Source organism: Galeopterus variegatus, unplaced genomic scaffold (genome assembly GCF_000696425.1).
Source record: "Galeopterus variegatus unplaced genomic scaffold, G_variegatus-3.0.2 Scaffold1328, whole genome shotgun sequence".
NCBI classification, from domain to species: Eukaryota; Metazoa; Chordata; class Mammalia; order Dermoptera; family Cynocephalidae; genus Galeopterus; species Galeopterus variegatus.
The window spans coordinates 66239-91676 of NW_007727439.1; the positions used below are offsets into that span (position 1 = coordinate 66239).

Below are 25438 nucleotides of genomic sequence, written 5' to 3' on the forward strand. Positions count from 1 at the left end.
AATATATATATATATATATATATATATATATATATATATATATATATATATATGTATATATGTTGCAACTTGGCCAGAAAAATGTCAAAATTAACCAGAAACAGGCCAAAAGAAATTTCGTAATCCAAATATACTATCCAGAGAAAGAAATTCATATTAAATGTACTATCATCATTGCATAAAATTGTTCCCTGTCACCATGGATTATGTTTGCCTATTCTTGAAATGTGTATAAGTGGAATCATACAGAATATGTTATTTTGGGCCTGGTTACTTTCACGAAGTATAATGTTTCTGAGATTCACCCATGGTTAAGTATGTGTTATGCAATTCATATGTTTTATTTCTAAGCAGTATTTAATTGTATGAATATCTCATATTTTGTTTATCTGCTTTTCTCTTGAGAGCACGGACATTCCTGTATAAATCTTTTGAGGGACACATGCTTTCATTTCTTTTGGAGAAATACCTAGGAGTGGAATTTCTGGGTAATAGGGTGGTATAGTTTGACTTTATAAGAAACTACTAAACAATTTTAAAATTGTTGTATAATTTTATACTCCCACCAGCAAAAAAAGAAAAATGACATTTGATGTTGCCAGTCTGTAATTTTAACCATTTTAGTGAGTGTGAAACAGTACCTCATTGTGATTTTAACTTGCATTTTCTCTCACGACTAGTGATGTTGAGCAACTTTACATATGCTTACGGCCATCTGCATATTTTCTTTTGTGAATTGGCCACATCTTTGTCTTTTTAAAATTGGGTTGTCTCTTATTACTGTTTAGGAAGAATTATTTATACATCCTAGATATAAGTTCTTTTTCATATATATTAATTGGAAATATTTTCTCCTAGTTCATGGGTTTTCTGTTCATTTTCTTAATAGTGTTGTTTGATGAAGAAACAAATTTTATTTTTAATTAAGTATAATTCATCAAACATTTCTTTCATATTTAGAGCTTTTTAAGAAATTGTGGCCTACCTCTAGATAGTAAGGATATTTTCTTATATCTTCTTCTAAAACCTTTATAATTTTAGCTTTTATGCTTAGATCTATAATTCATCTTAAGATAATTGCATGTGGTTCAGGGATCAAGGGTTATTTATTTCTATAGGTACATCAAATTGTGTGGACAACTTTCCTTGAAAAGACTTTTTCCTTTCCCCAGTTAACCACATATAGGTGGATCCATTCCTCGTTTCCCTCTTTTTTTCCATTTGTTTGTATGTCTGTCGATATGCCATACCACACTGTCATGATTACTATAGTTGACAGTAAGTCTTAAAATCAGGTAATATAAATACTCCATCATTTTCATCTGCAAAATTGTTTTGACTATTATAGACTTTCTGCTTTTCCATATACTCTTTCAATCAGGTTGTCAGTTTCTACAAAAATATGTTGGAATTATGGTTGGAAATGCAGTGAATCTATTCATCAACTTGGGTAGAGTAACATTTTAATACTGAGTAGTTGTCTCCAGGAATCTGATACACTTCTCTATTATTTAAGTCTTCTTTTCTTTTTTGTAACAATGTATTGTAGTTTCAGTGTATGGTCTTACACGTTTTATTTTTTAAGTATTTGATGCTTTTTATACTATTTGATGCTTTTTATACTATTATACATGAATTTAAAATTTTTCTCTCCTTTCTAAAATTACATACAAGTTTATTTTTTTATACTGCCTTTGTAACTTGTGACCTTACTAAATTCACCTATTCATTATAATAGTTGTGAAATGCTTTTTCTGAGTGCACTCAGGCAATTATGTTTTCTTTCTCTTTGTTTGTGTTAATATGGTGAATTCTATTAATTTTTTTTCGAAGGTAAATAAACCTTGTTCTATATATCATGACCAGGTAAATCATATGTATATCCTACTTGGTCATGACATATTATCCCTTTTGCAGATGTTACTGGATCTGAACTGCTAACATTTAGTAAAGAATTTTGCATTGAATTTCATAAAGGATATTGTTTAATAGTTTTCTTTTCTACAAATGTCTTTTGTCAAGTTTTGGAATCACGGCAGCTGGCTTTCTAAAGTGGGTTGGGAAGTATTGTTCCCTTCTCTATATTCTGTAGGAATTTTTGTAGGTTGGTATCATCTCTTCCTTAAATATTTTCCAGAATTCAGTGATGATATCTATGCCTACAGTTTTCTTTGTGGATTTTTTAATTTTTATGATGAATTTAAGTTTATTCAGAATTTTTATTTCTTCTTGTGGTAGTTGTGGTAAATTTTTCTAATCCATCTAAGTTATTGAATTTATTAAGCATGTAGTATTTTATAATATTTTCTCATTATCATTGTAATGTCTGCAGGATGTATAGTAATTTCACCTCTTTTATTCTTACTAGAAATTTACATACACTCTGCCTCTTCCTTTTTTATTTGTTCCCACCTTTGTTTCTGTAATTGTTTACCCTCTTTCTCCTATTTTAATCAGTCTTAATAAGGATTTATCATTTTTTCTCTTTTCAAAGGAAAAACTGTTGGCATTATTAGTTTTCTTACTGATCTCTGCTATTTATTATTATACTTACTTATATTTTGCTTCTTAAATCAATGATTTTGGACCTTTTTTATGATATGAATATTTTAAGGTTTTATATTTTTCTCTAAGCACTTTTTCAGCTGAATCTTACAATTTTTGATGGGTTATGTTTCCATTTAAAATGGAGCAGAAAATATTTTATGTTTTTCTTAAGAATTTCTATTTTTCACAGAAGTTATTTAGAAGTGTATTATATAATTTCCAAATGTTTAGGGATTTTTCCAGATATCTTGTTTGTTACTGGTTTCTAATCTAATTCCACTGAGGTCGGAGAATGTACTTTGTGTGAATTCAGTCATTTACATATGGAGTCATACTTCATGTCCCAGTATTTGGTTTTAGTAAATGTTTCTCATGAAACTGAAAAGTATGTGCATTTTTTCAGTTTGGGGTTGGAATGTTTGATAAATGTCAGGTCAAATTAGTTAGTAGTATTATTCAGATCCTTGCTGGTTTTCTATTTCTTCTTTCAATTACAAAATAAAAAGAGTCTGGAAATCTATTACATTAGCCTCCCCCTAACTGTGGTTTCACTTTCAGTTTCAGTTTCCTGAGGTCAACTATGGTCTGAAAATATTACATAAAATAAGATATTTTGAGAGAGAGAGAGAGTGGGAGAGAACACATTCTCATAACCCTTATTACAATATATTGTTACAGTTGTCTTATTTTATTATTATCATTGTTAATGCCTTACTGTGTCTAATTTTTTAAATTAAACTTTTTTATAGGCATGTATGCATAGGAAAAAACACTTTACATAGAGTTTGGTATTATCTATGGCTTCGTAGGTAGTGGATAAGGGGGGACTGCAGTATAATTATGGATTTGTATATTTCTGTTTTCACTCTATAAGCTTTTGTTTTAAGTATTTTTTTTACTGTACTTTAAATGAATTCATTTTCAGATTGCTATATTTTTTTAATGAACTTTTCCCTTTATCATTATGAAATGCCCCTCTTTATTTCCTACTAAGTTTTTTTGTGCTAAAATTTACTTAGTCTGATATTAGTATAGCCACACCATCTTATAAGTGTTTTCATGGTTTATCTGTTCATTAGGACCACATTAATTTTAAGTCCTTAGACACATTGAAATACAGGTGCTTTAAAGTTTTTTTCTCCTAGTTTCAACATCTATGTTATCTCACAGTCTATTTTTATTGATTATTTTTTCTGCTGACCTTGGGTCATATTTTTCCAGCTCGTTATTGTTTTTTGGTTAATTTTTGCATACCTAGTAATTTTTTTACTGTATACTAGACATTGCAGATGACATACCATAACATTTTGTGATCTTCTGAAGAGTACTGGTTTTTGTTTTAGCAGGCAGTTACATTACTGCTGATTACTTTTGATCTTGTGGTGTCTCGGTTTTTACATTTTGTTAGTATGGGATTGTTTATGTTTTGCCTTTATTCTTAAGGCAAAACCTCAGTTTAACTTTATTTCTAAGGCATGGCCCTCCTGGGGTTTCAGTGATAAGCTTAATTTGTTTATCTGGTCCCCTAAAAAAATTCAAACTTCAATCACAGTCTCCTCTGCAGTGGACATGAGCTGAAACCTCTGCTTAGCCTTCCAGCCTTCTTTTGCTTTTCACCAGATACTTACGGTCTTCTTTCTGCATGCATGGTTTAGAGTTCCCTTAGGATTTAAGGGGAGATTATGTGCAGATTTGGAAACATCACTCCTCACTGGCTCCCTCTTTTACATTAGTTTTTATTCACTCCAGCAAACCTGAACTCTATCTTCTGCCACCCCATATTAATAAGATTAAAGTTTTCAACTTGAGTATTAGCTGCCTCACACTGCGCGGATTGAATTGATCTTTAAAGGGAAAAAGCCTCATAAATACTTATTTCCCTTAGTAGAGCTCCCTTTCCTTCAAGAGGCACATCCCTTTCAGTCCTTCCTGCTTTTATTAGTTTGGCAGTGCTTTTAAGTTTTGAAAAATATTTTTCTCAGTGTTTACATATTCTTAAAATATCTACTCACAGTTTGATACAAGTCATTCCCATTATTTTGTATTTTCTGAAATGATGCATAGAAAGTATATTGACAGGTTCTGTATAATTATTTCTATTACAAAGTATTTATCACATATGGAGAGATTTAACATTCAGTCAGTGTTTGAATTTTTCAGATTCTCCAAGTTTTCTTTCTTTTATATAGTAAAGGCAATGAGGAGAAAAAGTTAACGTATTAACTTTTCTTTAAATTGCCTTCCCTTTCTTAATTAGTCATTCAGACTGAATTAATTTCTTAACCTGAGGGAAACCTACAATCTTGCCCTTCTGAGATTTTCTTAAATAAATTGGAATAAGAAGTACAGGTACACCCAAAAGGATTTAACAGGTGTGTGTGTGTGTGTGTGTGTGTGTATTTCATTTGTGGTATTTAGAAATGAGCCATTAATTTTTCACTTAAAAATCATGTATAAAGGTATAATTTTTCATTAGAGCCCCTAGATAAGTAAACAGAACTTTGTTTTTTACTGTCTATGCAGCATATATATGAAATGGATCTACTGAATATAATTGTTCTAACTCAAAGATAAGTAAAATTGCCATATAACTATACTTTTTGTTTCATGTTTTCTTTTCCTATTATTTCTCAAAGGAGAGTTTTTTCCTTCTTTTTTTTTTCTTTTCTTGCTCCTAGTGACTATCTATTATCCTCACAATTTTGGGGGGATTTATTGCACTGAGAGGCAAGTAAAAAATTGCAAACATACATTATAACCAAGCTCATGTATGAGAATCACAGTTATGTATTGAACAATTATACAGTAACTTAAAATAATAAAGCTAATTTAGATTATTTTAAATAAAATTAGAAAGTTTTACTTAACTCTTCTATCATGCTTCAAATAGATAATGCGTGTTTTTAAATTTATTGTTTGGTATATCATTCAAACGTTTTTCAAATTTTTCTACAAAATAAAAACTATTCTGGTATATGATATTTCTACCTCCTGTTCATGTAGTTAGGATATGTTGTACTCAAGATGTAATCATAAAAAATAGAACTGTGGCCCTTGAAATGAGCACACGCACATACAAGTAAGCACAGTTCAACCCAGAAAAGGTTATTTGTCCTTTAGAGATTCATTTCTTTTTAATATCTACTGTTGTACGGAGAAGCCTTCTAATTGTTTCTTTAATTACCCATGCATATCTACCTTAACATCTTGTCTGATAACCTTATCTACACAACTGTTATTCTTTAGTTGAAAAGTGATTTAGCAATGGCTAATCTCTCTTCCCTTTAGATTTATGCTTCCTCTATTGTCCATTCAGTCCTGGAAACAGTACTTGAAGTGACTCAAGCTCTATCTCATTTCCCCTTTGCTTTAATTAAATCATGTATTGGCATTTGATGTAATTTATGGTTCATAATTTTAGATTTGTCTTATGCTAGACCATGTACTGTTTCATCTATTCCCTCTCAGTTTAGTCTTTATTCCAGAAAGTTCCATAAGGGACCATTAATTAAAATATTGTAATAATATAACTCACAGCCTTACACAGGCTTACAATTAGTGTTGTTCTTTTCTCTGCAGTCTCCCAAAGTGAGGTGACTCTTACATCCAAGTGTCCACAATTCTATATTGTTGCACCTACAGACACAAAAATGCAACCAATTACATTCCCACATATAAGCATCAAACAGTATGTCATATAACAAATTTACATTGACTTAAAATTTTCATTAATCTTGCTTAATAATATAGCTGTTTTTCTCTAATCATTTGGCCTTTTTATGCTTATGTTGCATAGTTGGTAATATGTGGAACAGCTGCAAACTTTCACAGTAATAGGTACAATCGAATCTGATGTGTCTAATTAATTTTTAGTCCAACAAATTAGTTTTGTTCTTCATTACTCTCCAATGGGAGGAAGACATTATATTTCATTATATTTTTTGTCTTTAAGAACGATGGAGCATTACAGGTCAAACACATCCCTTGTCTATGCTCTAATTAGTCCATCTGACAGCATTGTTTCAAAAAATATCAGCAGCATAAAAAATAGTAATATACCTTGCGTTATTTAAATATTGCACCATACTAAATATGATATTTTATAGACCCTTTACAAAAATGAAGAACATTTTTTTCTCTTTGTTTTATAAAGTGCTTGTTTTCTTTTGAGAAACTAATAGCTAAGAAAATCACCAGATAGTTATATGTCTCATATTGAAAATATGATCTCATTTTAAATACAGTTTTGACTGTGTTTACATGTATAATAATTAAGAGTAAACATATTGAGAAAATAAACCAGGTTTGCTACACAAGTGAAGGTGATTTTTAAATCTAGAATTTAATACAAAATACTTTTCAGGAATGGAATATAAGTATATCCAAAGAAATGCTAGCAGCTATAATAAGTAAGCCTGCATGTTGATTGGCTTAACAAAATAAAAGTTTCTTATTAATAGCCTAGTTTAATATGGGTCAGCAGAATGAGAAATGGGGTTTCTATTCTATATAGTCATTCAGGAACACTGGATCTTTCCAGGCAGCTCTACCATCTCTTAGGGGCTCAGTCCTTCAACAGATCCCCTACTTCTGTCAACAGATGAGGAAAGAGGAAGAGTATCAAGTATTGTAACAGCAGTGGTATGGGTCAGGCTCGGAGGTAGTGTGCATCACTTGTGCCTACGTACTATTGGCTAATACTCAGTCACTTTGTTGCACTCAACTGCAAGGGATGCTGGGAAATGTAGGCTAATTTTCTGCTCTAGAAAGGAGAAACAGTGTGGTGAACAAATCACTTGTGGTTTGCAGGATTCTCAAATCTAGATCATTTATCACTCATTTCCCTCAAGTTAGCTGAGAGGTTCTTAAAGTAATCTTTATCCTTATTTGGGTTATAATTTTGAATCAAAAACTATTGTGTTCCTATTAACCTCTTTATATACATCACCTACATTAATCCTCTCAAAATATATGAAGTAGATAGTACCGTTGTCAACTAACTAAAACAGGGGCTCAAAAAGATTAAGGGCCCTATGTAAGTTTACTGCTTACTTAGCTAGATACCAGAAATGGTATTCAAATCCAGGATTTCAAACACTATGCCCTTTCTGATATATTATAGTGCCATGCTAACTAAAACAATGAAAAGCCCACACACTCCTTTGATGTGATATGCTGAATTTGCCATTTATATATTGCTTACAATTTACCTTTTGAAACTTTGTGATTAGTCACTAACTAGGTATGATATTGACATTAGAAATCCCTTAATTCTCAGTGTCTAAATTTTTTAGTCAGTTAAACACATAAATCTTTGCTTTTCAGTGATATAATGATTCCATGAGTTAAAAACCTGTTTAAAATGTGATTGATATATTTTTAATTAACTCTGAGAGGTCTAAATTTTCAAAACATGACCACTTCTAAAATAATTTTTGTCCAGATTTAAATGTATGTCTTAGTTATGGAAATCTTAAAATTAATTTTAAAGTTGTCTTTTATATTCAACTTTCAAGTGGATTTTCAAATTAGTTTCAAATACTTTTAAAGGAATACATGAGTTTTATCTTTTTATGACATTTTAGTTATGCATGAGGATCTCTGTGAAAGGATGTGTATATCATTGTCATTGTTTTATGAGGTAGTTTTAATACTTTCCAGAAAATTAAAGGATATATGATCTGAATAAGTTCTTCGGTGGGATAATCAAGGCAATATTAAGTTAGATTTTCTTGTGAATCATGAACATTTGAATATGGACAGTGCTGTAGCAGAAAGACCACTTGCAAATATCTGTGCTGAATGTTGTGTAGTTGCCTTTTATTTTTAAATTTATGAGAACCATATTAAAAAAATACATTATGTAACTCAAGAAATGTTGCTGTTATTTCAATTCCCAGTGCTTGTTTTAGTACTTATTTATTAGGTGATTAATCAAGAAGTGGTTCTGAATTTGTCCATAGCAAACCAAAACACAACAGAGCAATGTTCTTAATCACCTTTTCAAACTCATGATTTGATTCTTCTTTTGAAACTTACAAAACATGTTTATCAGTAATTGTGAAGGGTTCAGGACAAAACAAATATCTGCTTTCAGAGGAATTTTCTGTGCCTTTGGTGAACCATGTTGTATTCCTGTGTTTATTTTTGTCTTAATATTTACTAAAACTATTGTTTCTTCCATAGGGGGACGTAATGAAGTTGTTATTACTGAAAACAATAACAGCATAACTGAGCAAATCACTGATGTTGTGAAGCAACCAGCCTTTATAGCTGGCATTGGTGGTGCCTGCTGGGTAATTTTGATGGGTTTTAGCATCTGGTTGTATTGGCGAAGAAAGAAGAGAAAGGGACTCAGTAATTATGCTGGTAAGAGACTATTTCCAGCTAAGAAAACCTCTTATCTTCAGGAATGTAATTTAATGAAAGGAAGAAATGGAAAGGAATAACAAATGAGTGATTTTGGCTTGTTTTAAAAACCTGCTCTGTAAAATACAATTATAAACAACATGCTTAATGCAATGCTCTTGACCATATCACTTTAAAGCAATTCTTTTCCTTGTATCTCCAGTGAAGCATAACAAGAGTGCACACTGATAAAATGCTTACCCATTTTTCTCAACTAGTTCTTCAAAACCACACACACACACACACACACACACACACACACACACACACTTTGTGTGCTATGAAGCCATTGTTTGAGATGTGGATTTAGGTAAGAGCATTACTAAAATTGTCAGGAAAAAAGGAAAGATTTGAAATAAAGCTTTTAGTATTTCAGGATGCAGATTACAATAACAAATGCCCCAGATGGAGGATACAAGCAAAAATCTCACCAGAGTTAATAAGACTGAGGAGGCATGAATTAAGTGATTTACTATTCACTTAAATAGGGTGTCTATTTCAATGTGAACAAGCAGTATTCCAGAAGAAAGAAAGAGGAGAAGGAAGCCAAAGGAGAATTAGAAGAAGCAGAAGCAGAAAAAGAAGACACCTAGATGGTCTACATATTCACAAAAAATATTTTCTTCTTAGAATTCAAGACAGAGTTTCAAAAATGTCAGAAATTCTGGCCTTCAAAATATCTCCAGGGAAGAAGGAGAGCTAGAGCTACAGCTAGAGAGATAGAGGTAGAGACAGAGGCAGGTGGGGGGGGGGGGAGAAAACAGATAAAATTATAAAGTCAGTGATTGAGAGAATGAACCCAATACTGAAGCCATGTTCAATACAATTTTAATTGCTATTCATTTTAAATATATTTCACACTTTCTTGACTTTACAAGGGAACAATTTTAACTTAACAGCATCTTACAAACATTTTAGAAGTTTTTGAAACAGTATATTTAATCTCCTATTTCTAATATTAACTTCAGTAAGAAGCATAAACATCTTAACAACTCATTTTGACAGAGGCGTCACTGCTTATTAAATGTCTAAGCTGCTGTAACTTGGAAGCTTCCAAGCTGCTGAGAATGTCTAGCTAGTAAAAGTGTTAAGCACCAGCTTGGTTGTCCTGCTAGTTATTTAACAGCATTTAAATATGATTCTTTGATTATAACATTGTGTCTCATGCATATGATTTAATGAAGATGAATTATATAAGTTCCTGGCTAGAATCAATTTCCAGGACTAGACAAAGTAGTGTAACGTATGTATTGACAAGGAGCTTCCATACTTGGTGACATGCCATCATTCTGCCATTCTCATTTCTCTGGTTGCTGGCTGCCTGCTTCCTTATACTTTGTCATCTAAGTGCTGTGTCAGTTCACCAGTGAGGGATTCTTCTTCAAAAGGGGCACTCAGCAGTAACTGCTGAGTGTCAGTTTTGAGCATTAATGATACTTTAATGAACCTTCCTGTTTTGCAGCCCATTCCTCCACCTTCATTGCTGAAAGTGTTGTCCATCAACCCATCTGTTCAATCACCATGTTATATTTCGTCTCTGTGACACACTTGTACAAATCATATAAAACATAGGGAAGAGCTAATTTAATTCAAGGACTGTTTTGTGTTTGTCCCTTCACTTGACTTTGGTGATAATAAAAGATGGACTATGCTAGTCACTTTAGTGCAAAGTTTTAATACAGCCGCATTTGGAATGTTACATTTTTATCCTTCATACTTCTTCATGCACTCACTACTTATAAATAAAAGAGCTCTTATAGTTAGTAGCTTTGTACTTTTAATAAAATGACATCAGACTATCTTTTCTTCGTTTTTTAACAGCAGTTTTTTGCAGAACCTATCCACTTAATTTGAAAATATCTGTTGGTCTTTGAGCTTGACAGAATAGTACATTTCCTATTATCTTTTCTCATTGTGATTGATATCCATCTGCTTGTAGAAGAACTGCTAACTCAGAGGCTGCTATGCCCTTCAAATATTTTGGAATAAGGCCAAGACAAAGGGAAGCCTTTCAAAACATTTATACTTAATGGATTGATGGCTGACTCTGAGGATAACAGATTTTATGAAACTCTGTAAATATAAACAATTTAATATGAGTGAGAAAATTATGAAATGCTAAACACTTTGCATATAGGTTTTTAAATCGTTAGTAAAATGTAAGTTATTTGACAAAACTATCTGAAGACAGCTAAAAGATTTGATGGAATTTTTATACTCCAATTATCTGGCCTGAGTTAATGCTTATTAAGAGAGGATTAATCTACATCCATATTTGAGAAATAGCTTATCAGGACAGAAAATGAGGCTTGTCTGCACATTAAAGTTTCCATGTGGAGTAGGAAAATGTGGCCTACCAGAGATAGGCACTCTGAAAGCTTCCTTACCTCAAAATGTCAGTTTACCACAGAGTCGTCTTTTCCTTGTCCTCACCCCCAGTTCTAGCAGGCATGAGGTTAGGATTAACCCTGTCAGGCAATATTAGAGGTGTTTTGTGTATGATATAACCTTGCAAAATCTCTTTACCTCATATCCTTTATAAAAATTGCAACAAATCCAGGATATTTTATGCAGTTCTAAATATTTTAGATTGTGGTGTCTGCAGAACTTTTTGGAAACCTTAGTGCTCTTCAGATTTTTTAAGCTAAAAACTCTACTCTATGTTACTCCCTGAAAGTTCTTAATCTTAGATGCTCACAGAACCTCCTGATTAAGTTTCACAGTTATTTCGAATTTATCTCTGATAGGCACAATGTTACTATACTGTAGTAATTATTATCAAAATTGTGACAAGAACAATATTTTCCAACCACCTACCTTCCCTCCTTTTCTTTCAGCTTCCAGGCAAACATTTCTTTGAAATGAGAACTACCTCAAAATAGCTTTCAGTTTGCTGTGGCATTCATATTTATGTTCCTCTCTCTGCATTAAAAAAATTCTGATCAAAACATCAAATATGATTTCCATTTCAGGAGTTCTAATTGTTCATACTTATTTGTAGTCTACTTTTAAGCTCATGGTCTAATAGAACTTACTTTTGGTCTACTTTTCAAAAAAGAACAAAGCTAAAAGTTTCAGAGTATGGAGTAAAAAAGAAACTTGAAAAAGTGTTCTCTTTTTTTCCTTGCTTTAAAAACCAAACTAAACAACCCTATTATGACAAGGTGCCTTTTTTTTCTCTGACAGAAATAAAGAAAATGGAAGATTCTTGTGCATACAAATCATATGTGAGCCATTTTAAGTTGGTATTTACGTAATTCACTGTGAATTTTTGCCTCTGTATAGTTGGTATGCAGAGATACAGAAATAAATGTCTTTATAGACTATTTTGACAACCTATTAACACTCTAGAAACATTTGAAACATATTTAAATGATGACTGGAACACATATTAGAAATGGGTACATCCTGAATGCTGAATATGAAATGCTTTGAAATTTAAATTCTTTTGCTCACAGCATTTAATTCTCAGCTAGCAAATATGGCTCATACCATAAGGTCAACTCCCAAACACATCTATCTGCAAATTAACCTTAATGAATGATATCTTTTTTAATAAGGTTTTGAGTGTTACATCATAATACTTTGAATTTTACATTTTATGAAGAATTTGCCGTTGATTAGTGTGTAAAAGTTAAGGACAACTCAATTTTTGTGCTTCTCTTTCAGTTGTCCTCCTTTTCTCTAAAATTTTTTATTGCTCTGGCAGTAACAGAAAGGTTGGATGGGAGAAAAGAGCACCTAAATTAAGGAGAACTACTTAGGTTCTCACATATCTCCTGAACTAGCACATTTTGAGATGTGGCCCATCAATGCCTTCTTATTTGCATATTCACAGTGATATTCACAGCATTGTCCGAACTCTCTTTCAACAGAGTGAAACAATCACTTGATAGACCATTGAAAATCATCTAACTAAAAAATCGCATCAGATTGAAAGCTAATTAGCTGTACTGTTTTCACAGCGTGTGTATGTATATGTGTGCATGTGTATTCTAATCAGGACTTTAATATCTTCAGTGCTCAATTTTTGCATTAATTGTTTCAGATCAGTTCTTTTTTGTTAAAAACAGTTCATAAAGGGGCATGAGGTGTACAGATGCTTGCTGATTCCTGATTCCCAGCACTTAAGTGAGCCTGTAGCAATCAGTATTCTTTCCTCTTCTCTGAGGAGCTGTCTGTAGCCAGTCCTGGACAGATGCAAAGTTTATATCAGGATTGTTTTACAATGCATTTGTGATATTACCTGAAAAACTGATAAGACAGTTATATTTTGGGTACCAAAAAGATGTTCCTGAAAGCCCTGATATATTTCACTGTCTCATGAAATCTTTTTAGACCCTTGTCATTGTGATCATATTGCCTGATTATGATGTCATGAGAAATAATGCCATTAGATGACCTTAAAGAAGGTACTAGGGAACTGCTTTTGGAAATATACAAAATGTAAAGAGTGATTATATTTTATAGCCCAAACTTGAGGAACAGATGAATTATAATGAGTTATTCAAATTAAAAATTAATTACTATGTGTATATTTTAAATGACAGTATATCCTCAGGTTACTTAAAATAGGAATCAATTCATAAAAATTTCATTTATTTTCACCTTTACTCACCAAGTAAAGAAATCATAGTAAATATAATCTATGTTTTTCAAAGATAGGTTATGTTGTTTACAGGTGTGAATAGGGTATTTTTTTTCTCTTCATCCGCAGTGACTGGTTTACTAATTTTGGTCAGAATTACAAGTTTATTACAATTTTGCAATCCATACACTTCTAAACATTAAATTTCTTTTCCATAGCTTTCTAATCATGTAAGTTTATGACAAAATTTGATCCAAACTAATGTGAAGCTATTTATAGACTTAATTTATCCCATTAATCATGGATATTCACATTTCACTACAGAAATATTAAATAAATTTAAGTACAGTTTGCTGCCTCAGACCATCTTTGTAGTATGCAAAGTATGCTACCTTTTTCAGTTCTGAATCATCTTGAAATCCAAATGCATTTGGCTACAAAGCTTTTTGAAAAGGGATGGAAAACCTGACCTTATATTTATGTTCTTTGACCAGTCCTAGAAAGCTACTTTCACGTTGTTGGCTTTGTAAAATGGAAACTATTGACTGGAGAAAGTGAGCTCACTGGCTTTGGCTGTACCGGATGCTTGTTGGTGTTGCTAATAAGTACACATAGAGGACTTAAGCGTTGTGATCATTACACATACCGCTGAAGTATACTTAGTATTAATTATCTAAATATTTCATTGTCATGAGCACTCTATTTTTTATTAATTATAGTTCATGTCTATTGTAATCGTAACTGTTCAAATCATAGTGCTTGTAAGGGTCCCTAAAAAGATCTTTGATGGTGAGAAATCTGTAGTCAATGAGGATCTATTTCTCTTTTTTCATTGGAAGGATATTACTTATTTGAACTATTGTGTTTCAGTTTCTTTTATGTACGTTTTGCCTTATGCCTTTTAATTAGGGCATCTTTGTATTAAGATAATTCCACATTAATGCTGTGCTGATCTCCCAATACCGCTATATATACCAATTGTAACAGTGTTTGAATCCTAATACAAATTGCCACTTTAACTTAACTATACATTTGGCTTCAAGAATCTTAAAATACCCTATTAAGGTTGGAGCAAATGATGGCTTTGTCCTGGACCAAACTATTGCTTGCTACTCTTTGTACAATTATGTTAATTATATTTTGTTAAAATTCCCAGAGGCGTCAGCTGTAAACTAAGGGCCAATATGTAGTTGTTATTAATCGTAATTAATATTGACTACTTGTGTGTGTATGTCTTTCTTTTCTTTTCTTTTCTTTTTTTACAGTTACATTTCAAAGAGGGGATGGAGGACTAATGAGCAATGGAAGGTATGCTAAGGAGATTATTTTTTATTATTATTTTTAATCAGGACTGGGGAAATGAAGCTCTATAGTAAGAGGCTATTATTGTAATAAACAATCACTTATAAGTCTGAGAATTCTAGGAGGAATTAAATGGCTTACCACAAGGTTTAATGATCTGTCTGTTGTGCACTTTAGAGGAATCAAGTCCAGATGTTTCATATCTCCCAGATGCCCCTGAAGAAATTAGTAGTAAATATCACAAGGAATGTGTTCATTTGTTAGCAGGATGTTTATTGCATTAATTAGACATTAGCAAATGAAGTTGCTGTTGTTTAAGACTCCTTATTGGCTCTCACTAAATTGCTGTGAGTGAACAATTACATGTAATCGATCACAAAGTAAATGATTCATGGATGATGAATAGGCTGTAGATTGATAGGACTGGATTCCACAACTTTGGATACTCAATTGAAATTGATAAAAGCTGATAACAAACCCATATATCCTCATCTATTTTCCCTTTGCCAATATGGAGATTGTAATTAGGCCCTGGTAATAACTTCCAATCTCCCATTTAATCAATATTTTAGCAAAAAGAGATTAAGTCTAATGAGAGCTAGTGGATGTAGCAAAAAAGCAGTTGGATCTTCTTACTGCAGTTTCCATAGAAACACATGTTTCTCTTAGGGATTGTACCAGAAGGGGTCTATCCAAAAAAGTACAATGATTATGGATGTTCTATTTCTTTGTAAATATGCTAATAATCTGGAAGGGAATCACAATCCCGTCTTTTATATTAAAGGAGGGAGTTCTTTATTAAATATGATGTGAAGGAAGTTTTCCTCCTGGACTATACTCACATACTCAATCAGATCATAGCGGATCTTTTATTACCTTGAAAAAAAAAACCCTTAATACACCCATGATATCTTGCAATTTAGAGAACTTGAAAATGTGCTATTGATGGAACAGTATAAATACTGTGCATTAATTTCCTTCGAGTTCCTTGCGTCTAAATGAAGCATGAGGACTGATGACAGGGGTTACAGCCTAGAGGGGACAGATACATATGGGGACTGCAGGAATTGAGGAAGGAATAGCCTAAAGTCCTGGAAATGGCTGATTCTGAGCAGTCACTCTGAGCAATTGTTCCCTTGAGATGCCAATTTATCATCAAATCTTGTTTCAGGATCCCACTGTTACCAATTTCCACCAGTTTCAGGGCAGACAACTGAATTCATGTGGATGTAAGCAGAATCCCAGGCAAGGACTCTGCTTCCGCTGACAGGGTTGTTCTAATATAGCTTTAACGAACTGAAGAAGTTTCTTAATCTTTGGGAGCCTACGTATTTTAATTTGAAGTCAATTAAAATCTTCTTAAATTCCTTACCCCTTTTTAGTGCTTGAGACAGGTGTCAAAATCTCACGTTGAGCTGCATGGGTTGATTTCCTTCTAATTTCTGTTTCAGCCGTCCAGGTCTTCTAAATGCTGGTGATCCCAATTACCCATGGCTTGCTGATTCATGGCCAGCCACGAGCTTGCCAGTAAACAATAGCAATAGTGGCCCAAATGAAATTGGGAATTTTGGGCGTGGAGGTAAGTTGTGTTTTTCAAAATAATGTTATTTCTTTTTTCTTTTCCTTTTCCTTTTTTTTTTTTTTTTTTTTTTTTCTTTATTAGATTTTCTAAAAGGGCAAATTTGAGAGTATTTTCCCCCATAATTAAAATTAACTAAGCACATTACTGCTGTACATTTGCTAAATATTTTTAAATAAAACTATTATATCTATATTACCTTGAGCAAAATCAAGCTTTTTAAGAAATCATTACTAACCAAGAAGATAAATAGCCATAATACATCTGTTTTCAAGAATATTAGTGTAAGATTACTAAAATGAGAAACTAGGCTGCTAAAAACAGCTTATGATTTTGGACTTGATGTTTCATTTCTCTAAATCTCACTTAACATATATTTATTGATCATCTCCTGTGTGCCTGGTACTATGGCAGACAGTAAGAACATAATATTGATATTAAAAGAGATGGTTCTTACCCTCATGTGCTGTAAGGAGTACACAGTTAAGTCGATATGACAACATGTTGAGAGAGAAATTTTCTGGAGTTTCACTATTGATAACTGGTATCCCTAATGAAGCACAAAAAAGTGCTAAATAGCTGACATGCTAATGGCTTCAAAATTTAGTGCTGGAGTCCCCTCCATATGTTTTTATAAAGAGATGAAAGTGGGCCTACTCTAAATAACCACCACCTCCCCTGGATTCACCTTTTTATCTGATCAATGGGAGAAAGCTGAAAGAGAGAGAGAGGAAGAGTAGAGAAGTCTCTGATCCCAGTGTTTGGCTTGGTAGGTGTATGTGAGTTTTCCATTAGCAGAAAGTTGTGCAGATTGTAAATGGACTTGAACTTCCTTGCCTGTACCCCACATGGAAGGGCTGCCCATTGACAGTGAGGAAGCCGTATGAAAGGAGTGTTATTTAAGCTGATATTTGAAGGAGGGGTAGGAATTAGTCAGAAGTATGAAAAAAATAGTGTGGAAAAGAAAATAACATATCTTAAGGTCCGGAAACAAGAGAGACATTGACCTATTTGAGAATGAATGAATTTTCTAATGAGTTGAATATAAAAAGCAAGGCTCCAGAAGGTAAGAAATACAAAGGAACAGATAACAGAGGACATTCTAAGCCACATAAAGTTTAAAATTTGTTCAGAGGGTAAACAGAAGCCATTGATGGAATTTTAAGAGGAAAATGTTAGGATCCAAGTACTGTTTTAAGTTGTACAGCCTGCTGCTGGGTGGAGAATGAAGTTAGAATAGAAAATTGGGGTGCTTAGATTGGAGAGTGCTATAATCCAAGCAAATGTGGAGAAATCCTTTGGAAGATTTCTACACTTTTAGGTAGAATTAATGCAGGAGACCCTGGGCTTTGCTAAACTATTCTGAGTTCGTTATAAGCCTTGGTGGGTGGATTTCACATGTTTCAGTGTACAACCATCTTTACACAGAAGGATAATCATGGATACTGGCATGTTCTCTTTAAGAATGGATTACCAATACAATTGAATAAAATTAAAATATTATTTCAAATAATACATTTGCTCATTATTGCATAAATCTGCATTCTGTCAATACCAACTATAAGAAGAATTCCCTCCCCTTGTCCAAATAAAATACAGGAAATAGCCATTCCTACCTCATAGGTGTGTAATGAAGCTTAAATGGATGACTATATGAGGGTATTTCAAAAAGTTCATGGAAAGATTTGTGTTATCTTTTATTTATTTATTTTATTTATTTATTTTTTTTTTTTTCCTTTTTTTTTTTTTACTGACCGGCAACGGGATCGCAACCCTCGGTGTTGTGCCCGCACCGCGCTCAGCCAGTGAGCGGGAACCAGTCTCCACATGGGATCTGAACCCTCGGCAGGAGCGCCGCCACGCTCCCAAGCGGTGCACTTCACCAGTGCGCCACTGGGCCGGCCCTTGTGTTATCTTTTAAATTCCATGTTTCCACAAACTTTCTGAAGTACCCTTGTATAGAAGGTTTAGCATAGAGCTTGGCATGCAATCAGTGCCCAGTAGCATCGGTGGAGTAAATGAAAGAATAGGAAGTAATTTGTATGACTCCTCAGTTTCCTGCTTCCCTCTGTAATCCAGCAGACTGGATTTTGGATTCTCACTTGTCCAGAGGCTCTGATAGTGGCTGTCTCCCCCAGGTTACCAGACTCTGAGCACCTGTAGGCTATGACTTTATCATGAGTAGTTTCTGTACCTCAGCATCTCCTCACCAGGAAAGCAGAGAGTCCCTCCCCACTTAAAAACAGACTGATTTTGTCAAAAGAAATTCTGTTCCCAAAGCTTTTATCATTCAAGGGATAGCTGCCTCTTTCTTTTACTGATATTTGCATTGGAATAGCAAAACTTTCTGTCTTTATCAAGAAATAAATGCCTAAAGAGGGAGAAAATGATTTTTCTGGTTCCTAGCGAGTACATTAACATTTAAAATGTCTTGATCTAACTTGACCAAAGGGTACATTTGTAGATTTGTGAGGTTTTTCTTCCATTTCCACCTCATTTTTGTGGTGTAAAATATCTCACAAATGAACATCAAGGCCAAGACAAAGTTTTTGCAAAGTTTACTGTATCCCTCTTCAGTGTGAAAGGCATTTTAAGCATTTAGTATACATCAGAAATACTGTTAGGATTTTTTAATACATTTTAGCTCCTTTTTGCATAATAATGTGTAACATAGATAATTATATTTCCATTTTAAAGGTAAAAAGAAAAACCTAATTTTTATCAAGATGAATAATTTGACATCTGGATGTACAATGCAGGTCTGACTGGTTTTAAAAACTAGGTTGTTTTATCTACATTGCTCTATATTCTGAAGGTGGATTCACATGTTTGTATAACCATATTCACTGAAAATAATACTCACGGATACTAGCATTTTCCATTTAAGAATGGAATACCAACACATGTTTCAATGGAATGAAAATAGTATTTTGAATAATAAAGTTACTAATTATCACATAAGTCTGCATTTTGTCAATGCAAACCATAAAAAGTTTAATTAAACATTCAATCAGCAAGTGCTTACTCTGTTCAGAACACTGTGTAAAGAATTTTGGAAATGCAGACATAAATCCCATATGCTCCTGTCCTCAAGTAACTTACGATACAGTGAAGAAGACAGCGATTCATATTATTCATATAAATAATAATATCAGGCAAAAAGAAATAAATGCATGAATACAAGTATAACCAAGGTGCTGAAAAATTATACTATCTTGACTATGATAGTAGTCAGATTAGTGATATATGATATGATAGTAGTGATACTAGTAGTCGGGTTAGTGCATCACTAATTCTGACTGGACAGAAGTATTTCTGTAATTCATAGGTTTCAAACACAAATGTTAACAAGTGCAAGTTCAGACAGTCTAAAGCATTAAGGGTGGATAGGTGGGGACTGGAAAATGGGGACTGAGAAATGTAAAATGGAAAGTCCTGTGTAAAGGTGGCAGCACCTATTTAGGTCCAGCCTGTTGGGAGGAAGGTGGGCCCAGCGTTCCAAACCATCTGCAGTTAGAGAATTCTCCTCCACATCCAGATTTCATGTATAATCTTTCAATATTTCACTGTTGAAATGTAATTCAATTTATTTTTGAAAATGTGGGGTGATTGAATAATATTTGAAGACAATATGCAGCTCAAAAATCAATATAGAAGCACTTAGACTTGAAGGCTGACTATAATTCCATCTAGCAGGGAGAGAGATTCTATTTCCAGAGTCATAGCTTTAGTTGTTTTAGAGTAATATTATATAGGATTAGATTCTTGGACTACTTTTTTCCATTTTTTGTCGTTGGAGTCACAGATATTTCAAAAGCTTGCATTTGAAGTGGCTTAACAAATCTAAATCTCAAGCTTTGGAGAACCTCAACTTTAAGATGTATGAGGCTGGGACCCATGTTGGAGAAACATTTTCATTCATTTGATATTCATCAGTAAAAGACATGGTGGAGGCGGCAGAAAGAGAAATATGAAAACTTAACCAGAATGTGAGGATCTATTTCCACAAACTTTGATATATTATTAAATTTTATATGTTTTTGAGAGCAAAAGTGATACTTAAACTTGAGAATGAAAAATTCTTGTTCAACATCATATGTTGTGGGCCGGCCCGGTGGTGCACTGCCACTTGGGAGCATGGTGGCACTCCCGCCGAGGGTTCGGATCCCATGTACAGACTGGTTCCCGCTCACTGGCTGAGCGAGGTGTGGGAGCAACGCCGAGGGTTGCGATCCCGTTGCCGGTCCCGGTCCGGTACGGGCGCGACACTGAGGATTGCGATCCGTTGCCGGACACGAAAAAAGACAAAAAGGAAAAAAAAAAATCATATGTTGTAATTATTGTATAGCTAAAAGTAAGAAGGGCCAGAAAGTAGTTGTAAAATCCTGAAATCCAAAAAAAAATTCACTTGCTTATACAACCTGGTAAAATATTATAAACTTGAATATATTTAAAAATCTCACTGATACGCATTAAAAATATTTACTTCAATGAAGTACATATACACTTAATCATAAAACAAATTGGAATTCCATACTTCAAAACCTTCAGAAAAACTTAAATTATGCAGTATAAAAAATAGATTATAAGTTTCTTGTTACTGTTGCTAAAGAAGACAATGTTTAGCTTTTGTAAAATGCAAAAACAAAATAATATTTCTATAACAACTTTTGTTTCAAGTACTATTGGATATTATCAAGTATAAAAGTTTTAAGATATTTGGAAACTTCCTTTAATGAAGAAATCAAGTGGTTTGGTGACCTCAAGTCCTGTGAAGCGAGGTTTTCAGAATATACATTATTAAGAAAGTACTATAGACTCATTTTAATGCTACACAATTGAAAAAATAGTGTTATGTAGTAGTTTCTTTTTTAGATTGGCATAGTCTGTTTCTCCAAAAAAGCAAAAATAAGAACTCAGGAGAGAGGTGGCAGTTTTGAATTTTAAAGTATTGTGTTAAGAAAGTCAGCATACTCAAATGACAAATGGACTGATTGATATTCAATGTTGTTCCTGAAGTTTAATTTTACTGTTGCTGTATTACAACATGAAACTGTAATTCTCTACTTCTAAGAGCTGGTAGCATAAATTAAACTCACTGATCATTTAGGATACTTTTCGTATAGTTAAATCTTGCTGTATTGTGAAAATAACTTGTTCATGAAAATTCTCCCTTGTTATTCAAGGAAAAAGAACACATTTTACTATCAATTATTTTCCATTTCTGGAGCTATGAAATCAAATCAGATAACTGGCAAGTTAAAAACTTTAGAAAAATGTACTTCATAGTCGGCATAGTATAATTTTGGAAATTTTTCTGTGTATTCAGCAGTTGTATTCCATGTCTTTGGGGGTAAAGTGAAAAGACATGTTTTCATCTATGATTTGTAGATTCACTCTTATTGCTTCTGTAAAGTGCTAACACTTTCATTGGTTCTAACACAGACTGAACAACTGAAAGCATTTTTCAGTAGTGAAATATCCCAAACTTCTCATTCATAGTTGAAGAAAATGGGGGAAGGGGTGTGTTAAGCAGTGAGACTTGAAGGGCAAGCGGTAGGCCTGCCTGTCACCAAGGCTGATGGCTTGGCAATGGTTGTATATCATCTACCCTTCATTGGCTCATGAAGCCCATCTCAGCTGAAATGCAAACGTGCAGCATGACACATTTATTTTTCATCTTCAGTCCTGATAGTTTTGGGCTTCCTGTGCATCATTAAATTGTTTCATTTCCCTATGTTCACCACAGATGTGCTGCCACCGGTTCCAGGCCAAGGAGATAAAACAGCAACGATGCTCTCAGATGGAGCCATTTATAGCAGCATTGACTTCACTACCAAAACCACTTACAATAGTTCCAGCCAAATAACACAGGCTACCCCATATGCCACGACACAAATATTGCATTCCAATAGCATACACGAATTGGCTGTCGATCTGCCTGATACTCAATGGAAAAGTTCAATTCAACAAAAAACAGATCTGATGGGATTTGGTTATTCTCTGCCTGATCAGAACAAAGGTAACAATGGTAAGTCAGGTTCTGAGTCCAGAAGAGTTATTTTCATATCATTTGTGCATGAGATAGAGATTAGCATTTGTTGTTTGACTCGGTGATTCATTACCAGGTTCACTACCTAAATTAAAAAAAAATATCGGCATGTATTCTGTACCTTGAACAATCCCTACCACCACCACCCCCACCACCACCACCACTGCCACCACCACCACCACCACCACCACCACCACCACCACACACCAACACCAATTGGTTTCATCCTTTCAGTTCTTTTTCAATATAGTGATCAGCAATCCATGTCTACTTCCATTAGGACAGGATAAGACAAAACATCCCTCCACTCTCCCACAACATCTGCTTCTGAGTTGCTAACTGCATGTTCTGCATGGGCTTGTGCTGTGAACTAATCACATGATGCCACTATGACCTCTGCCCTTTAACCCTTAGCCTTACTTTACATCCCTGACTACCGATTGGCTGAGGGATTGTCTAATAGAATGCCACACAACCAGTCTCAGGATTTCAGCACCACCAGCTCTCACAACAGCTCAGAAAGGAGTGGCAGTCTCTCAGGTTGGTCTCATCGCAGTAAGAAGAAATATTTGTTTGTCACCAGAATATGACCTGTGTTCCTAACAACCATGAAGAAATACTGAATCACAATTCACTGTCAGGCATTTATCTTTCAAATGACAGTAGCAGTTTATCCCAATGAAATCATACTTTGATTGGGTGGGAGGGGAAAATCACTATCGCTCTTTATGTACTATCTGTGCAAAGATGTATTTAAAGAAAAATAATGCCAGCTTACTAAATACTATTCATTAAATAGCAGATGAGTTTGATCTGCCATGAACCCTATAGAGGAGTCAAGAGGACTTTATGATAAAAAGATTGTACATAAAATCCAATTCCATGTCATGGACACCAAAAGATGAATTCAACTAAAATGAAAATAATTTTAGAGACTTTTATAATATTGTGATTCTAATGATGTAACTTCCTATTCTTGGACAAACTTTCCAAAATATCATGTAATAGGATTTGTTATCTATTGAATACTATTATACTGTGCTAAAGAAGAACATTAATATGGGGAATTATTATTAATATTTAATTTCCAAAAAACATACAATCTTTGATGTTGATGATTCTTTTAGGCTACAAATTTTAATATATATTTGAGATACATCAACTAAACTAACAATCTACAATATACGTATTATATAGCACACGTGGAGAAAAGTACATTTTACTGGATAGAAATATATATCTATCGTAATGCATATCATCAACATCCCCCTGGCCCCAGGATCCTCACCTGTAAAATGAGGAGGTTGTTTAAACACAATCTAACTTCCAACCATAACATTTACATTATGTGGCTGATGACTTTATCTGCACATTTCTAATGATTCCATGACCCTGCTTGCTCAATTTGTTCTGATTAATTATATACTATTTATTTGAATGGAGTTTTTGTTTTGTTTTTAAAACAAGTTATTCGTAAAGGATTAAAGTGTGTTATGATATTTCACAGGCTGCCAGGCATCAAGGCCATACAGAGTTAACGTTTTTACATCATTATGGTAACATTTACTAAATTACTTTTTCTCAGGAGATAAAACCCTCTCAGTCTGAAAATGTCAATGCTCTCTCTTCCTTCCAAAATGAGTCATTTGCTCTTCTTGCCAATTGGTAGGATTAGATATATTAGAGAATACAGAAAATTTTAAACATCTGTTATGAATTTAAACTGGCTTAATAATATAGGGGAACTTCTTGAATGACCTTATATGTCATTTATACTGTCACTTATTTATAAGTCCCACAATTATTCTGGATAATTAAAAAGTAATTTATGCTGGGCTTCCTTTTTCTTTCATTAAAAATATGTAAAGAACCAAGCAATATATAAAAAGAACCTGTATGCTGTAAGCCATGGATTACATAAGAACTTGTGCAAGTCTTTCATTAAATATTCTGTATACATTGCCACCAGTTTTAAAAGTTATCTTTTGAGTAATTGTGAGGAGAACATGATTCACAATAGTGCTTACTGTTTTTTTGAATCCATTAATCTCCTGAGTGACATTTATATACATCTATGAATTATATTAACTACTTCATCTACATTTGAATACAAAATTACTTAAATTGGTGATAGAAGACATTATTCAGTAAGTGAAAGTGAAGTGATTATTCCCTTTTTATTTTATATCAATTGAGTTTAATATTACAGAATTTTATTTTATCCTTAGAATCATAGGTACAAATTTAAGATCAAACTGCCTGATGGATAGTTAATCATATCATATTATAAGATTTTCTTAATTTGTGCACAGCAATGTGACCAATTTAAAATAATCACAGCGATTAACAAAATTGGACATTCTGAATTATTTGAATAAATTTATCACTCTCTTTGAAACACTTATAATTTATTTGGTACATAAGTTCTGAGTATTTTTGTTTAAAATTCAACCATTAAAAAGTATAAAAGAAAATTAAAATGTTTCAAAAGAGTATCTATAATTATAATTATATATATAAAATAAAAAGTTATAATTACAGATACTGTGTACAATATATATAACATATGTTGCATATATATAACAATATTGCTAACAATAACTGAATTTTTTAATGCATCATTGTTTTTTAAAAATGGACTATAGTATTTTTAAATGAATTTAATTTTAAAATGAATTTTCATAATTCTTTTTATGTCCAGACATTTGTTAGGCATAAACCAAAAATAAATATTTGTTTTAAATTGAAAAGAGAAGGGTCTAATATGTTTGCAAGTCATCAAAATATGCTCCATTAAAACATAATACAAGTGGTCTTCATCTTAGAATGATTGAGGCTTCTTTAGTTGAAAGTAACAGCAAAAGGCTTTAGCTTACTTCCCTCAAGATTCAGATCTCAGAGAGAGAATTTAAGGTTATATCATATGCTCCCCACTATGCTAAGAGCCCACCACTTAGCTCAC

At 33.2% G+C, this 25438-nt stretch overlaps 1 protein-coding gene across 1 annotated transcript in view; it reads left to right on the forward strand.

The window, feature by feature from the left end:
* The window catches only part of ROBO2 (roundabout, axon guidance receptor, homolog 2 (Drosophila)), a 124576-nt gene that overhangs the window by 60717 nt on the left and 38421 nt on the right, over positions 1-25438 (forward strand). The window contains exons 13-16 of the mRNA XM_008576329.1: positions 8734-8916; positions 14809-14851; positions 16297-16424; positions 22174-22455. Of these exons, the coding sequence (XP_008574551.1) occupies positions 8734-8916; positions 14809-14851; positions 16297-16424; positions 22174-22455 (636 nt within the window). The remainder of the gene's footprint in view (positions 1-8733; positions 8917-14808; positions 14852-16296; positions 16425-22173; positions 22456-25438) is intronic.